Source organism: Chenopodium quinoa, unplaced genomic scaffold, assembly GCF_001683475.1.
Source record: "Chenopodium quinoa cultivar QQ74 unplaced genomic scaffold, ASM168347v1, whole genome shotgun sequence".
NCBI lineage: Eukaryota > Viridiplantae > Streptophyta > Magnoliopsida > Caryophyllales > Amaranthaceae > Chenopodium > Chenopodium quinoa.
In genome coordinates, this window is record NW_018745082.1 from 1660842 (window position 1) to 1679399 (window position 18558).

At 35.9% G+C, this 18558-nt stretch overlaps 1 protein-coding gene across 1 annotated transcript; it reads left to right on the forward strand.

Annotated features, from left to right (window-relative positions):
* The first annotated feature begins 15707 nt into the window (after nt 1-15707).
* Nucleotides 15708-17898, forward strand: LOC110709923 (transcription factor RAX2-like). Its single transcript, XM_021888180.1, has 3 exons — nt 15708-16196; nt 16277-16406; nt 16952-17898. Exons 1-3 carry the CDS (start codon nt 16061-16063, stop codon nt 17742-17744), a joined length of 1059 nt encoding a protein of 352 aa, XP_021743872.1. The 5' UTR covers nt 15708-16060; the 3' UTR covers nt 17745-17898.
* Nucleotides 17899-18558: the final 660 nt, after the last annotated feature.

An 18558-nucleotide genomic window follows, 5' to 3' on the forward strand; every position in this document is an offset into this window, starting at 1 on the left:
GCACCGTGAAGCTTGGCGCCAGACGACAAAGCTTTCATCAGGCGCTACACTTCATAGTGTGGCGCTACAGCTCAGACCTTGGCGCCAATATTGGAGCTTCGATCTGAGACTGTTTTAGGTGTTATTAGTCAATTGGGGTATGCCTAAAGTCGTACTAGGTCAATTCCGATTAAAATATTAGACTTTATTGACTCAAATTAATTAATTAATTAATTAATTAGGCAAAGTTCTTTAAGTCATTAATTTATTTAATCTCAACACGAGTCAAACAAACGGTTAAGAGAAACGTAGAATATATATGCGTAACAAATAATGCACAATTAGTCAAGTAGGCACAATATGATGCAATGTGTTTGGAACCTAACCATGGCTCTAGTTCTGTAAAGTTCGGGATATGGGTTAGTCAATAGAGGGTCCATGTTTAATTGTCCGGATGCACCGCGCGGAAGCCTAACCGTGAAGGGTTGGCGCGAGTGGATGGGACACCGCGAGTTTAGAAAAACTTCATCCATGGTTTGGTGAATTCAACATCTCGGATGTACCCTTTGTAGCATGGAGCGTTCAATTGGGTAGATGGAGCATGAATTCCCAGAGGGTTATGTCCATATGTGGAACACATATGGGTTTCAGAAAAGTGAGAAAAAATTCAATCAGGAAGTAGGATCGAGCAAACAATACGAAAAACCGGTCCAAATTAGAACGCATATTTCTGGCTCGGTATTGGGGAAATTGGCGCCAGCAAACAGAGACTGGTGCCAGCTTTTAACTGTAAGCGCCTGGCGCCCGGCGCCAATACTGGCGTCTGGCACTACGACTAAAATGCTGGCGCCAAGCTCTGGCCCCTGACGCTACTTCCCACATGCCTCAGCATCTTTCTGTGCTCGATAAAATTTTCCAGTTTCGCACGGTGTTATTTCAGTCCTATTTGTGAAAGATATTTCTCAAATTTCCTAGGTTTAAAATCCTATGTTTTTAACTAATTACGAATGGTCTTTCCAATGAGATCTTTTTTATGCATATGACAATAATGTTAATCAAAATTACGCACATGAAATACTTAGAACGTTTCGAGTCTCATCCACTCATTCTAAATCATTGCCGAAACAAATTCAGGAATTAAAATAGAAATCCTCCCCAGCGGAGTCGCCAAAAAACTGTAGGGAATAATTTCAAGCGTTAATCCCCTAGCTTGAACCCCACTATGATCATACACTAAAGTACGGTGGCGTCCAAAAGGGAAAAAGATAGAGCAAAAGAGTCGCCAACAAGTTTTAGGAACTTGTAAACCGTTCACGAGGTGAAGGTTACACCCCTTAACGATTCAAGAGATCGTCAACTCCATAAGGTCTAGAACCAAATAAGGGTTCGGCGATGAAGGAACAAATCCAACCTAAAAGAGATTGAATCTGCCCTAATAATAGGCCTCTACTTTATTCTGATCGTATTCATGTGCGCTTTTTAATTAACATACAATCAATAGGATTAACCCTAAACCTGTTTATCTATGTTGGTTGAATATTAATGCACAAATAAATTATTATTGGCGATCACTTGAATTATAATCACAATTAACCCTAAACAAGATTATTAATTATCTTATTAAGCATGATTACAAGTACCAAATTCCCTTTAAACATGCATAAAAGGCGTGATCAAGCAATAACAATAAATATCAAGCAACATAATAATTAAAGTATATAATCATGATCATAAAATTATAACAATGAAATAATCATCATAAATTATAACAAATATAATCATAATCATGTTCATGTTCATGTTCATGTTAAAGCATAATATTAATAGCAAGATCTTAGGCATGATACTAACAAGATTAATAACAAACCCTATCATGTCACTAAGCAATAAAAATCAAATCTTTAACCCTAACATGATACTAACAATCATAAATATTAGGAAGAAAATAGGAAGCATCGCAAAAATCATATTTAATATTAAAGTTACCCTAGACATGATACTAGGAATATCATAATAACAATATAAACATAATTTCAACATCATAATATCAATTAAAACCATTAAAGAACTTACTTTGATGCCTCGTACCTCTTTCTAATAACAAAATACACACGTTATTAACTTCAAGGAAAATAATAATCAAAACAATTAAATTAAATAAATTGAAAGAGAAATTTGGGACCAAACCCTCAGAAATTAAACCTTTCACGTCTAGGGCGAAGGAAACTTCGAATATGGCTAGGTGTTTCTAGATCTTGCGAATGCGGAATTTTGTATGTAAAAGCAAGTTTAGAGAAAGAAAGAGAGAAAGATGGTGAATGATTAAAGAAAAGAATTGAAAACTGATTGTTGATGAATATTCGTGAGAATTGGTGAATGAAAACGGAGTTTTTAATACGTTATTTATAGAGAAAATCAGCCAAAAAGATAAAATAAACAAAACAGAGTCTGACGCACGAAAAAACAGAGTTAGCGCAAACCCTGGCTAACTGGCGCCAGGCACAACACTAGCGCCAGCGCCAATGGCTAGCGTCAGGCGCCAGGCTGGTTCCAGGTGCCAATGCCTGGAGTCAGGCGCTAAGCCTGGTTTTAACGCGTTTTCGAAAATCAGATAAGTTTTCCGTACTGGAGGATAAAATCGTATATTTTCCTCGAAAATGCTATTTGATTTTGATTAAAACTCTGAAAAGTCAACAAAAGTCAATTTATCAATGCTAATTGAATTAGGAATGAAAAGAACCTTCTAGAAGAATCTAGAAGACTAAAACCATTCCTAATTGCATTAGGAATGATAAATCATATTAGCCCCTCCCCAAGATCATTGGGCCCCACATAAGGCTCAAACCGAGCCCAGTTTAGTAAATTGGTCATACTTCCTCAATATTCATCGGAATTGAGCTTATAATATATCGTCGGAAAGCTCTTGTCAAGCCCCATCCAACTACACTACTATTGGACCCATATCATGGACCAACCAAACTGGATTGGCTGTTTTCTTAAAATAAGTTTTCAAAAACAAAGAGAAGAGAAAAGAAATTAAAACTATCCGCAACACTAGACTTTCCACACTTTCACTTCATTCGATTATGATTCGACGCGAAAGGTACTCATCACCGGGTTTGGTTTTGGGAAGACACATTTGGGTGTCTACACTTTTTCTATTTTGTAAACTTTAAATATTATTTTACTATTTTCCTCTTTTTTAATAGTCGCCTCATATCATATTTTAATATTTTCATATTCTCTCTCCTCTCCTCTTATACTTACTTTTGCCTTTTTAGATTATTTTTATTCTTTAACCGACCCCACTTATGTTGGCAATAGGTAATGAAAACGGATGCTCGCGCCCGATCGGGCGGAGGTGGCCAAGGAAAAATGGAGAACTCTCGCGCCCGATCGGGCGGCCCTCGCCCGACCGGGTGATGGACTCGAGTTTTTGACGAGCCCGATCGGGCGGCTTCGCCCGATGGCTCGCCCGGATGGGGTTTCTAGATCGCCCGACCGGGCGGTGTTCGCCCGATCGGGCGCGACACTTGGTCTGGAGAAACTCGGTCTCGCACCTGATCGGGCGGCAACTTGCCCGATCGGGCCCGCCTTTTTTCCTAGGTCGGTTTGCTTTGTGTGTTTCTTTTTCCTTGACTCATATAAATACGAGCCTTGCCTCTTCATAAGAATTCATTCACTTTCTAGCCGAAAACACAAACCTACCATTTGAGATCTGAACAGTTCTTGAGCAATTCCACTCTTCGAGTTCGGGTGCACGGATTACGGAGAGAGTTGTGTTAAACTTAGGGGCATGCGTGACTAGGAAACTTGTATCGGTGGTGGCGTATTTCGCTTCTAAGGCAGTGGATTTTGTTCCACGGCGCGACTGTGAGTTTGGGATCATCAATCCAAGAAAGTTCTAATCTTTTGTTTGTATTGATTTCAACAGTTATTTTACCAACAATTTAGAAGCGAAATATTTTATTTATTCTGTTGATATCATGACTAGTAATTCTCAAACTCGTCTATACCTAGATTTATCTAAGGTTGAGTCTCTTGATGGAATTAATTATAAGAGATGGTCACAAAGGATGTTTATTGCTTCTGAACAAGTAGATATTGATTATGTTTTGTTTAGGGATGCTCCAAAACCTATTGAGCAAACCAATGCCATGATTGAAATTCCTAGTACTCCTGTTCCTGGGAATAAAGAATCTAGCTCTAGTCAAAGGACCACTACTGTTATTGTTAATGAATCTGAAATCAAGAAATTTGATCGTGATAATAAATTTGTTAGAGGTCATCTTTTGAACAGCATGAAAAACAACATATTTGATTTGTATATTAATATGAAATCTGCTAAGGAGATGTGGGAGTCTTTAGAGAAGAAATATGGTGTTGATGATGCTGGGAAAAAGAAGTATGTGACTGGAAATTGGTGAATTTCAAATTGGTTGATACAAAGCCTATTATGGACCAAGTCCATGTGTATGAAAATTATGTTGCTGAAATTCTTGCTCAAGGTATGAAGATGTGTGAAATCCTTCAGGCTAATGTTTTGATTGAAAAATTACTTGATTCCTGGTCTGATTATCGAAATCACCTCAAGCATAAAAAGAGGGATTTAACCCTAGAAGAACTTGTAAGCCACATTAAGATTGAGGAAGCCAACAGGCTTAAGGATGTTTCCTCTAAGCCAAAGAATGTGTTAGCAATCAAGGCTAACCTTGTTGAATCTGGTGCTGACTCTGACAAGAAAGCAGGTGACAACCGTGCCAATAAGGGGAACTCTAAGAAGAAGGGAAATCTCCAAGCTAAGGGCAAGATTGGGAAGAAAATCACTGTCAAGTGTTGGTCATGTGGTGAAGTGGGGCACTTTGCTTCACAGTGCAAAAACAAGAAGAAGAAAAATCTGAAATCGAGTGGAGGGAACAAGGGTCAGGCTCACCTGGTTGAGAATGAGGATGAAGATGTCATCGCTGCAGTTGTCTCTGAAGTCAACCTGGTTGAGAACAACAGTGAATGGATCGTGGACACTGGTGCATCTAAACACTTATGTGCTAACAAAGACCTGTTTATCAGTATGGAAGAAGCAAAGGAAGGTGAACAAGTCTACATGGGAAATTCAAGCAGCTCTGAGGTACTTGGAAAGGGCAAAGTGGTTCTGAAGCTGACTTCAGGGAAGACCTTGGCTCTTCACAATGTGTTGTATGTTCCTTCTCTTCGTAGGAATTTAATTTCTGGTGCTTTGTTGAACAAAGTAGGAGTTAAGTTAGTTTTTGATGCTAATAAACTTGTGTTAACCCGTAATGGGGAGTATGTTGGAAAGGGTTACCTTAGTGGGGGCCTATTTGTTCTTGAGATTGTAATTGTTCCTTCAATGAATAAGATTTCTACTTCTGCTTATATTGTTGAGTCCTTTGAATTATGGCATAGTAGATTGGGTCATGTTGGTGCAACAAAATTGAAACAAATGAAAAGTTTAAATTTGCTCCCAAATATGTCATTAGATGGATTTGAAAAATGTGAAGTGTGTGCGGAGTCTAAATTCGTGAAGAAACCCTACAAATCTGTCACGAAGAAAGAGACCACACCACTTAAGCTAATTCATTCAGATTTAGCAGACTTTAAGAACTTGGAAAGTAGAGGCGGGAAACGCTACTATATCACCTTCGTTGATGATTGTTCGAGATATAGAAAGGTGTATCTTTTAAGGACGAAGGATGAAGCTGAGTCTAATAAGTTACTTGTGTATAAGGCAGAAGTAGAAAATCAGTTGGAGCAGAAAATAAAGAGAGTTCGCTTAGATAGGGGTGGAGAGTATAGCTCCGATTTCTTCAAGGACTTATGTGAAAGTGAGGGAATCATTCAAGAACTATCTGCCCCGTTTACCCCGCAGAAAAATGGTGTGGCAGAGAGGAAGAATAGGACCTTGAAGGAAATGATGAATTCAATGCTCCTGAGTTCCGGGTTGCCAGACAATTTGTGGGGTGAAGCGGTTCTATCAACTAATTATGTACATAACAGAGTAACTCACAAGAAGTTAGACAAGACTCCATATGAAATATGGAAGGGTTATGCCCCAAACTTGAATCACATGAAAGTGTGGGGGTGTCTAGCTAATATGGGATATCCATCGTTCAAGCGCTCAACTATAGGTTCTAGGACCTATGATACAGTATTCATTGGCTATGCTGAGAATAGTGCCGCATACAGGTTTATGAGTCTGGAAGATCGCTCTATATCTGAATCTCGTGATGCAGAATTCTTTGAACAGGTATTTCCTTTGAAGAAAAATTTAGTTACTAACGATGTTTCTTCAGTTTCTTCATCTGCAGAGCCAGAAGATGTTTCCCCTAGGATCGAAAGTGAGATTCAACCTAGGAGAAGTAAAAGGCAAAGAGTGGAGACAAGCCTTGGACCTGATTTCCTAACAGCCTTTATAGCAGAGTGCGGGAATCTAGGTGAATTCGAAGATGATCTAGATGAGATCATGTTGTGTCTACAAGTTGTGGATGAAGATCCAAAATCGTTTGAAGAAGCTATGAGTTCAGTAGATGCAACCTTCTGGAAGGAAGCTGTGAACAGTGAGCTTGACTCAATCATGTCTAATGGGACCTAGGAGCTTGTGGACCTGCCAAAAGGGAGCAGAGCTATTGGGTGCAAGTGGATTTTCAAGAGAAAAATGAGAACCGACGGCACCATGGAAAGGTTCAAAGCTAGATTGGTGATAAGAGGATTCACTCAAAAATTTGGCCTTGATTATTTTTATACTTATTCTCCTGTGACTAAAATTGCCACTATTCGTGTTTTGTTTGCCTTAGCTTCATCTTACAACTTGATTGTGCATCAGATGGATGTTAAGACAGCCTTTCTGAATGGCGATTTGGAGGAGGAGATCTACATGGAGCAACCTCCAGGTTTTGTAGTTCCTGGCATGGAGAATAAGGTGTGCAGACTAAAGAAATCCTTGTTTGGCTTGAAACAAGCTCCGAAGCAATGGTATGAAAAATTTCATAAAACTGTTCTTAGTTTTGGTTTTGTCGTCAATGGTAGTGATGCATGTGTGTACTCTAAGATGTTTGGTGTTGTACGTTTACGACATGCTCCTGTTTGGCACAAACATGTATGTCATAAATGAAACTAAGAAGTATTTGAATTCAAAGTTCGAGATGAAGGATTTGGGAGAGGTAGATGTGATCCTTGATGTTAAAGTTACTAAAACCAAGAAAGGGTATTTTCTGTCTCAGCCTCATTATATGGAGAAAATTCTGAAGAACTTTAATTGTTTTGATTTACCTCCATTGAGAACGCCCTTTGACCCTTCTGGAACTTTGGTGAAAAATGTGGGGGACGGTGTGTCTCAAACTGAATATGCTAAGGTGCTTGGTAGTCTGATTTTTTTGATGAACTGCACTCGCCCTGATATTGCTTTTGCAGTTAGTAGACTTAGTCGCTATACTCATTGTCCTAGTGAGCAACATTGGGTTGCTTTGAGGCGTGTGCTCAGATATCTAGGTGGAACCGTGTCTTGGGGATTGAATTTTGTTGGTCATCCTTTGGTTCTTGAAGGGTATTGTGATGCAAATTGGGTAACAGATAGCGATGAAACCAGTTCTACGAGTGGCTATGTGTTTACCCTTAGTGGGGGTGCAATTTCATGGAAGTCTAGAAAGCAGTCGTGTATAGCTCGATCGACAATGGAAGCTGAGTTCATCGCATTGGATCTTGCTACACAAGAGGCAGATTGGTTAAGAAATTTGCTTATTGATATTCCTTTGTGGGGGAAGTCGTCACCGTCTGTGTCTATGCATTGTGATTCATAAGCTGCTATATGTGTTGCTAAAAACAGCGTTTACAATGGTAAGAAAAGGCACATAAGAGTCAGACACGAGTCTGTGAGGCAGTTTATTGTGAACGGGGTTATTTCGTTGGACTATGTTCGAACAGAGAAAAACCTGGCAGATCCTTTTACTAAGGGATTAACTCGTAGACTAGTGGTGGAGTCATCAACTGGTATGGGTTTAGGACCTATGTTGTAAAGACTTGAAGTGGTAGCTATACAAGCTATGTGACATGATACTTTGGCTTTAATAAATCTGGAACCTGTTTTGGTTTATTTGTTTCATTGGCATAAGTCATGTGGATTTGTTATTTATGTATCATGTGTTTGAATCTATTACTCTATAAGAGTGGTAAGTTTTACTAGTTAGATTTTGCTAGGATGAGTTTATCTCTCAATGTCATTAGTCCAGTTGTTTTCTGAGCAGGGATAGATGGAGGTTCTTAAGAGAGTTAAGACCTTTGTCCCAGTAGCTCTTGGAACAGGATAGATAATGACACCGAAAGTTGAAGGGTTGAACTTATGTTCTTAATGTTCTAGTTCCATTGCATGTAATTCTCTAGTTTGCAAGGTGCTTAAATATGTTTAAGCCTGCAAGGAAAGACCTTTGAATTTGCTGGGAACGTGTGTGAATAAAACATAGGATGAACACCTACGTGAACACGAGAGGTGGCCTCTCTCAAGGGAAGGCTGGAGTATTGTTTTCCTGAAGTACTCTTGAGAGCCCAAGTGTTGGCCAAGATTGGCGGAGTTGCTTAAGCTCTAAAGTCAAGGTATGTGTATTCAAGGTCCCTTCCTCGCTCCTAGGAGTTCAAAGCTTAGGATACTCACTAGGGAAGTGTTGAAAACCTTGTGCACTAATGTGTTAGTTTAAACCTTTGGATACTAGCATTTAAGTACTAAGACTTTCATTTACTGTTCAGATTTCATGTTGAAGATCCGCTCGCATTAGTGGGGGATTATTGGAAATAGGTAATGCAAACGGATGCTCGCGCCCGATCGGGTGGAGGTGGCTAAGGAAAAATGGAGAACTCTCGCACCCGATCGGGCGGCCCTCGCCCGACCGGGTGACGGACTCGAGTTTTTGACGAGCCCGATCGGGCGGCTTTGCCCGATGGCTCGCCCGGGATGGGGTTTCTAGATCGCCTGACCGGGCGGTGTTCGCCCGATCGGGCGCGACACTTGGTCTGGAGAAACTCGATCTCGCGCCCGATCGGGCGGCAACTTGCCCGATCGGGCCCGCCTTTTTTCCTAGGTCGGTTTGCTTTGCGTGTTTCTTTTTCCTTGACTCATATAAATACGATCCTTGCCTCTTCATAAGAATTCATTCACTTTCTAGCCGAAAACACAAACCTACCATTTGAGATCTGAACAGTTCTTGAGCAATTCCACTCATCGAGTTCGGGTGCACGGATTACGGAGAGAGTTGCGTTAAACTTGGGGGGCGTGCGTCACTAGGAAACTTGTACCGGTGGTGGCGTATTTCGCTTCTAAGGCAGTGGATTTTGTTCCACGGCGCGACTGTGAGTTTGGGATCTTCAATCCAGGAAAGTTCTAATCTTTTGTTTGTTATTGATTTCAACAGTTATTTTACCAACAACTTATATAATTTTTTAATACTCTCTTCTATTCCTTTTAAAACTCTGAAGAACAAGAAATAAAGAAAGTAATAAAATATAGACGGTACATGAACATTGAATTGAACCAATCATCGTTATTATGCAATGTGATGGGTGAACGAATTTTATCATGAAAGAGCACAAAAGTAATTTAGCCTTACCTAGGTTGCATAATTTGTTATAGTAGTCTGATGCTTGCGACTTGTCACTTTGAAGCTAGAAGAACATGGAACCCGTAGCTACTATTTAGGTTTAGGTGCGATTTAATATACTACGTATATAACCATTATTATTGATTATATGTCCCCAGGCCCCTTAATTATTTAGCTTTGGTACCAACATGATAACTACGAGTAGGAGACTAGGAGTGTATCAAATTATAATATTCTTAAAGTTGGGTTGTCTCATAATTTCATTATTATGGAGTACTATTTTCTTGTAAGAATATTTATAAAATGCAAAATTTAGGTGATCTTTATAGATCAACCTTAAATGGAATATTAGAAAATTATAGATCGGATGGTGCATATGTAATTTAATTTATTGATATCATATACTTCATAGATAGATGACTAATTTGGTCTGAAATGGTTGGTTAGAGGATATATTTATCATTTGATGTGGTTATATTTATTATGTACAATATGAAAAAAGAAAGTTACTCCGAGTATTTGATAAATAGCCATTTACCAATATGTACAATTTTAATAATATTTTTAACAAAATTAATATTGAAACATCAACATAGGCTTTCATTTTCCAACATTTATGTTCTTTTTTAGCTGGTATTATGTTCTTATAGACTTTTTTTTTTTTTGACAAAATGTTCTTAATATTTCAAAAAAAAAAAAATTATTATAAAAGAAAACTTAATAGAAATAAGATTGGAAAAAAATAAGGTGAAATAATAAACAAGGTCGATCCATCTAACTTCTAAATACATCAATTTTTGACAGTTTTATTTCTAGTTTGTATTCAAATATGAACAAAATTAAAGATGCATGATAAAACACTATACGTAATTTCTTGGCCGCAGCAATAATTGGCAAGGAAAATGAGACGATACTTATCGTTTACTTAACATTAATAAAAAAGAAATATGGAAAAAATATGTGCCACATCTCTAATGGTGATCTCTTTTGAGTTCGTTTGTGTAATGAAACCCAATGCAAGATTACAGGAATTATAAATATAGAAACATGCAAGTCTAAGGTTCTGTTCTCATAGACTGAATTCAGTTGAACTGAACTAAATTGAAATGAGCTGAACTGAAATGAACTGAATTGATCTGAAATGAATATTTTATAAGAGAAGGAAATTAGGACCTGAACTGAATTGAAAATAAACGTATGAGAACAAGCCCTAAGTTAAGTACATCTAATTTTTTTTTTTTATATAAATTCTTCCTGAAATTCGTGTTATGTTATGCAGAAGAGCTCATTTGTTATGGAATGTAAAGGTATTATAAATGTGATTTTTTTTTTTTTTTTTGACAATAGCAAATTAACACAGCACCAAAGATTACCCAAAATCGGAGAGGGAAAGCCGACACCTCCTTGCCATGTCGTTTGCTCTTTGTACCTTTAAGATCGTACACCTGTTAAAATATTCTCCCATCTTCCTAATTTCCTTTAGTATCCATTTTATCAAGACGTCCTTACCTAGCCTGTCTTGGATGTTGCTTAGTAGCGAGACCGAATCAGAAAGAAGGAGGATTCCTTGTTTCTCTTTCACTTTTGCCCATTTCATCGCTTCCAGACAAGCCCATGCCTCACAATGTAGGGCTGAAGAGGCTATCCCATGTTTCCCGCCCCTACTCCCTCATAAATCATGGCCCCCTTCCTTAACCACCCAACCAATTCCTACCCTTTTTCTTATCCCATGACCCATCCACTTCTACGATAAACCTATCGAATCCAGACTTATCCTTTCCCAGTTGTGCATGATTGAACCCTGGAGGAAGGTTTTGCCCTTCCCTGCTATCATCATTCACTTCCTCATATGTATCGCTTTTGATGAAGGCCTCATGGTCCTCCATTGCCTTGGTGATGAATTCCCTCACCAAGCTTGCTGCCCTAGTGGCCCCGTTAAATCTTCTAGCGTTCTTGGTTTTCCACAACCCCAATAGGGTTGCGATTAACAACACACAACTTGTTCCCTTTAACCCATCCTTGCTATAAAAGAGCAGGATATAGTGTTGGATCCATCTTCGCAAAGTAATGAACCCAGTAGAATCAGAGCAAATTGCCAGGGATCCATTCTCCCAGAATTCCTTTTCCAGAATGCAATACTTAAAAAGATGTTGACTGTCTTCCAAATCCACCCCACAAAAACTACACATTGCATCAATTTTTAAGCCCCTGTTAGCTAAATTGAGCTTTATTGTGATCCCGTCATGGAAAAGCCTCCATAAGAACAATTTTCATTTTGGCTGGATATCCATTCTCCAAATGATCTTTACCAGTTCCTGCTTGCAACCATCTAGACTCGCTCTCTCTGAGCCTTGTTCCCTGGAATGGTAGTAGTACCCAGTTTTGACAGTATATCTGCGTGACAGTATAAATGTGAATTCTATTATTTAGTGATTAATCATTGCAATAATGTAATATTATTGACTTTACTTGTAGTTTATCAGACAAAACTCTATGCATCATGCATAGGTTATAAATTAGATAGATTCTTAACTTAATAGTAGATAATCAAAGCATTTACAACTACAAGAAAATGAAGCTTTATATATTTATATTTTTTATTTTATTAATTACAAAGCAAAAGCACACCAAGTAAGGATTGTCTTCAATCTTGATTGAAGATTTTTGCTTTGTTACACTTGTAATACTCATCATTAGTAATTTTATTAAGGTATGCTCCCTTCATCTTATATCTTATTTCATGTATATTTATTACGGAGTACGATTTTGATTTCTTATGGTTTGGTCTGTTTTGAATTATTTTTCTTTGGATTGACCATTTATTTTTTTGTTTTGTGTGAACTATTGTTATCTTTACAAACAACCCTTTATTCTGGTTTGATTTAATATGGTTATAAAATAATAATATACCTCGTTACCTCTGTTTTTATGTATGCCCCATTTTGATTGGACACTACTTAAATTATATCAATGTAAAATTTTGACCAATAACATCTTTAATTATCAATAAGTATAAATAGAAAAAATTGTCAGAAACAACCTTTTAAAGTGTCCACTTTATGTAAAACAACCTTTTAAATTTTTTTTTGCAATTTCAGACCACATTATAAAATTTGTTTATCAAAGACAACCAAATGCTACTTTCCGGCATTGACTCTATTTTTCCCGACGCTGACCACTAGTGTGCAACGCACATGAACTTGTATATTGCTTAATACATCAATTTTCCCTCCAATTCACTCGTACTAAAAGAGGGATGAAATAGAAGCGGGGGTTTTAATAGGAGTTAATTGAAGGGAAAAGGGGTGTATTAAGCAATATAGGAGGTCACGTGACTCGTACACTCATGATCAACATCGGGAAAAATAGAGTCAACGCCGAAAAGTAACATTTGGTTGTCTTTGATAAAAAAAAATTACAATATGGTCTGAAATTGCAAAAAAAAAATAAATAAAAAATAAAAGGTTGTTTTAAATAAAATGGACACTATAAAAGGTTGTTTCTGACAAATAACCATATATTGAGACGTTTTTAATAAGTATCCACATGACTATAATTTATTTTATAGTAACATATAACATCAACATGGGTCAAAGTGAATAATGTGAATAGTGCAAAAAGTCAACATGAGACGCTTAAAAACACAACGAGAGTAAAAATAGGAATTGAATAAGACGGATAGATTGAATATAACCTTGTTTAGTTCACCTTATTTTTATTTAATTAAGAAAAATAAGTTCAGATCAGAAAAATAAGTTCAGATCAAATTATAAAACATAATTTCAGATCAGATCATCGTTTTATGTGCAATTTTTTTATCGCTAAATATCTTTAATATCGTAATGAAAAAAAATTATGAAAATCACGTATTAATAAAATATACATTGTTAAGAATCTACAAGATCCCACTTGATATATTTTTTCCGTATAGATTATCGTATATTAAAGACAAAGTTTGGTCAAATCTGACATTCAAATTACACCAGACCAGATAAGATAAGTTCAAATGAGTAAAAATAAGGTGAACCAGGCCATGCTATCCTAGATAATCCTTCTATTTTGCCCTACAAGCATTGCACTTGGCCACTTACCATACTATAGGCATTATTTGTGATTGATCCAATAATGTTTATTTTAAGTTTAGTCTCTATTAAAATTGACATTATTTATACACACCTCTTTGATCGTTTCTTGTAAACGCACCGGAAGAATTTTCAACTTGTAAAATCTTATTAGAATTTTCAACTTGTAAAATCTTATTAGACTTGTAAATGCACTAGAAGGTGATAAATTTCGAAACAATATGGAATGGGCCTGGGCAACTCGAACAAGGAGGAGAAGAGTTTGGTCCACAAACAAGGCTTTGAAGCTTCCATACTAAAACCAATTGGCAATAGTAGGAGTAACTCCTCTACCTTATAAAGTGGAACCACCTCTCCTTTTTTCTCCAATGTGGGACACTCACAAATGGGCTACAATGAGTTTCAACACTCTCCCTCACTTGTGAGTGTCCTTAGAACTTAGAGCACACCAGAAGGTACAATATAAATCCTCTTTGGGAATGAACATCCAATAGAGGCCCCTTAACCAGTGGCTTGACAAATGCCCAGTTATAAACGGCCAAATAAACCTGGGCTCTGATACCATGATAAATTTTAAAACAATATAGAATGGGCCTGGGCAACCCGAACAAGTAGGAGGAGAGTTTGGTCCACAAACAAGGCTTTGAAGCTTCCATACTAAAACCAATTGGTAATAGTAGGAGTAACTCCTCTACCTTATAAAGTGGAACCACCTCTCCTCTTTCTCCAATGTGGGACACTCACAAGTGGGCTACAATGGGTTTCAACAGAAGGATTAATTATTTAATGTTTATGTAAATCTTTCCAGATATTAATGATCTAAATCATGCAATGGCAAGCTTCAAAAACCGAGTAATCTAACACCAAAGGTAGATTAGCAATCATAAAATTAAAGTCAACATATACTCCCTTTGTTCCAAATGAGATGATACAGTTTGACTTTATAGACTATTCACATACTCCCTTCGTGTTTAAATACTTGTCCCATTTCTCCATGCCGAAGTTTTTGGGAGAAATGGAGAAAGTAATAAAATATGGAGCGAGGTAGTGGGGTAGGTGGAAATAAAATTGTAAAAAATAAAAATAGTTTTTTTTAGAGAGAATATGAAATTAATAAATACTCCCTCCGTTTTTTTTATTTGCACTTTCCTTTTATGGTTGTTTTTTTTATTTGGATCACTTCTATATATAGTAACTTTACACTATATTTTATTATTTCTCTCTCTTACGTTAAACCCCACTCAAATTAATTTATTATTTTTCTATCTCATGGTCCCTCACTACTCTCTCACATACTTTTACTTTTATGGTCCCCACATTACTTTTACCATAATAAATTATTCATCCATTCACATTATTAATTGATCATTCTCCTAAAACTCCGCACACTTGCAAGTGATGCAAATAAAAAAGGAAGGAAGTATGAATGATAAATGAATTAAATATTGTAAAAGTTTTCCAAATAAAAAAATGGAGCACGTATTTAAAAACGGAGGGAGTAACTTGTTTGACTTCATTTTGTGATTTCATGTTAAGAAAAAATATAGTCATGCGGGGTCGTCTCAACATCTATTTTTTGAATATTAAAATTTTATAATTTTTGCTAATATGTATTCAAAGATATTTGCATTAGAAAGTATGTATTGGCAAACGTGCCTAAATAAAATGTGTCATCTAATATAAAACGGAGGAAATATATACAATAATACTAGCCTATTGGCTCTATTCCCCTTTCCCTTTGCACACCTTGGCTCGGCCTTATCAAGTCATTATCTCTAACCTCTTGCTTGGATTAAGATTCGAACCGTTAACATTTGTATCTAGGCTCACTATCACCAAACTAACACCACAACCAACTTAGGATTCTTGCAAAGGAGAAACATGCCAAAGTACATAGTAAAAAAAAATTATCTCTAGTCTATAAGTTAACTGTTATGCTCTTGTCTACTTTGTATTACTCTAGCTAGACAGCATGGATATGGTTAGATTCACAACAAACATAAATTCATTAAAATATTTTATTTTATTTATATTATTATGTGGAAAGTTCTCTTCTCTTTAGCTAATCAATACTCTTGAAAAAAAATGTCTTTTTACAAACTCATCATTGAATTTTTTGTATGAAGTAGAAGACCTTCTTTGCCTCCCTCTGACTTCTTTTCTTCCTCACTCTCTCTCTTCTTTCTCTATCTACCTTCTCTCTCTTCATTTTGTAAATAAATTACTATATATACAAATATATCCACTTTGTCCAAAGGCTCCAAAGTCTTCCATATTTTTCAAAAGCCACTTAGACCTTCCATTCACAATTTTTCTCTCTTCCCAACAAAAAACAAAAATAAAAAAAAATTCAAGTTTTTTTTTTTAATAATTAGATTAGAAGAGATAGAAAAAAAAAAAATGGGAAGAGCACCATGTTGTGACAAAGCAAATGTGAAGAAAGGGCCTTGGTCTCCCGAAGAAGATGCTAAACTCAAAGATTATATTGAAAAATTTGGCACCGGTGGTAACTGGATTGCCCTACCTCAAAAAGCTGGTAATTATTATCCAATTATTTTGATTATTAAATATTAATATAATGATTGAGTTATAATTAAATTTTGTGGGTTTGATTAGGTTTAAAGAGGTGTGGGAAAAGCTGCAGATTAAGATGGCTTAATTATTTAAGACCCAATATTAAACATGGTGAATTTTCTGATGAAGAAGATAGGATTATTTGCAGCTTGTATGCTAGTATTGGAAGCAGGTTTGTACTCCACTTTTTATTTATTCACTCTTAATTATTTTTATAATTTTTTTGATGATTATTGATAGAAGTTGATAAGTTCGGGTACTTGAATTTTCGATATTCCTTTAATTATACCTCATCATCAAATAATATGATCTATGTAACATCTTATTCTTGAGCTTCGGCTACTTGAATTTTCGATAGTTTTAATTTATTAAACCACCTTTTGTAAATGGAGAGTGTACTAAAAAATGAAATCAACTAAAAAAGGGGAAACAAAGAGCAGATTATGGAAACCATAAAGATAAAAATCTTAGACTAGTGGATTTCATGCATGCCAAATATAATCAACTAAACTTGTACATATTTTTTATTCATAGGTTTGCTTTAGTTTCACAAAAGCAATTATGTTTTGTCCTATATTTCTTCTGGTTTATTATAATTACAACCATAATAATAATAATAATGGAAGAAATAAATTAGTCAAAAAAAATATATTAATGAGCATCAAATATTAAATTAATGGTTTGGTCATAATTTTCTTGGTTTAATTATTGGTGTAGGTGGTCAATAATAGCAGCTCAATTACCAGGAAGGACAGACAATGATATCAAGAATTACTGGAATACCAAGCTTAAGAAGAAACTTATGGGAAACATTATCACTAATTCCCCTAATTTAAACATTATTAATCAAAAAAAATTTACTAATAACAATAATAATTATTATCCTATGCTTCAAAATCATCACTACCCTTCTTCACTTTCATCTCCATCCTCCTTACTATCACACGGCGTTTCCCCGCCTTCATCGTCTTCATACCCTATCACCATGTCTTTCTCTGAAGGGTGTTCAAATGTTAACAACAACAATACCCTAATTCTCATGCAAAATTATCACCAGCATCATCAAGTAGTAAAAGACAATAGTACCCTTCTCGTATTTGGTAATGATGAAACTATTGATCGTCAACAACAGCAACCAGCTAGTTGTAGTTCTGATGGGAGTGGGAGTATTACTCACATCACTAATAATCAAGTAAAAATCGAAGATAATCGACAAAACTACGGGGACTTTTACTCTAATCATGTTGTTAATCATAATCAAGACGACGATCAGGCGAAGATGTTATTGATGGAAGAGCAGAAGCCATCATCGGCTGCCGCCAGTGTTGCTAATGGTGTGTTGTGGGGGCAAAATGGTCAAAATACGACTCCTGCTGGTGCTACCACTACTTCATTGTTAGATAATTATGGTTTAGAGGAGATCAAGCAGCTAATTAGTTCTAATTACAGCTTTGATGAAACCAAAGCAGAAGAAAAAGACATGACCAAGGTGATGTACTATTATTATTGATATCATAAATCAATATTAAATTATAAATTATTATTTTTAATTAGATTGGGTTTAATTCTTGTAATGACATGTTTTCTCTTATCGTATCCTTTATCCGTATGAATCAGTTAGGTTGTTTCTTTTTACTACAGTACTTCCGTTAATTGCTACAATTTAAAAAAATTTACACCGCACAAATAATACTTAAATTTGCAGATAATAATTAATGGGAGTAATATTAAGTAATGTTCTAAATTGATTGTTTTTTTTTTAAACCAAAGTAATTAGTTAAAATATTCAACAATTAGATAGGTAAGGTGTCTTCTGCAATTGGGGTCTGGTTATTTTTTAAAAAAGAATTTGTTTTTTACTGTCAGTTTGAAGATTTAATTTCAGTAAATGGAGTAAGAAATCAGAGAAAAGATATAACAGAGATGACTGGATAAAATAAATTATAGTACAACTCTGAAATTGATGGGAATATACTAGTATATATTTTGACAGTACATGGTAAAAGAAAAAAGGAAAATTGGGATTGCTTCTGATTGCATTTCTTTTTGGGAAATGATGCATGAAATTTTTGTTGTACAGTAACAGCAGTCTAAGTTTCAGTTCTTTCTTTCTTTATTTTTATTTTTAATTTCTCTGCAAAATTTAAACAAATTTCCATCATTATCTTCTTAGATTTCAACAATGTCAACAGTTTATATACTTGTGTGAAATAAACTTTGAACTGCTATCTTTCCTGGCCTTCTACCAAAAAAAAACAAAAGTTAAAAAAAAGAAATTATAATAATAATAACCCACCAAAATTTAGTAGGAGTATTCCTTTAAT

What these genes read in the sequence shown, in the direction of transcription:
- LOC110709923 (XM_021888180.1), top strand. Translation starts at nt 16,061, where the DNA reads ATGGGAAGAGCACCATGTTGTGACAAAGCAAATGTGAAGAAAGGGCCT. An exon ending in TGCCCTACCTCAAAAAGCTG is followed by an intron (nt 16,197 to 16,276) that starts GTAATTATTATC and finishes GGGTTTGATTAG; the next exon opens with GTTTAAAGAGGTGTGGGAAA. An exon ending in TATGCTAGTATTGGAAGCAG is followed by an intron (nt 16,407 to 16,951) that starts GTTTGTACTCCA and finishes TTATTGGTGTAG; the next exon opens with GTGGTCAATAATAGCAGCTC.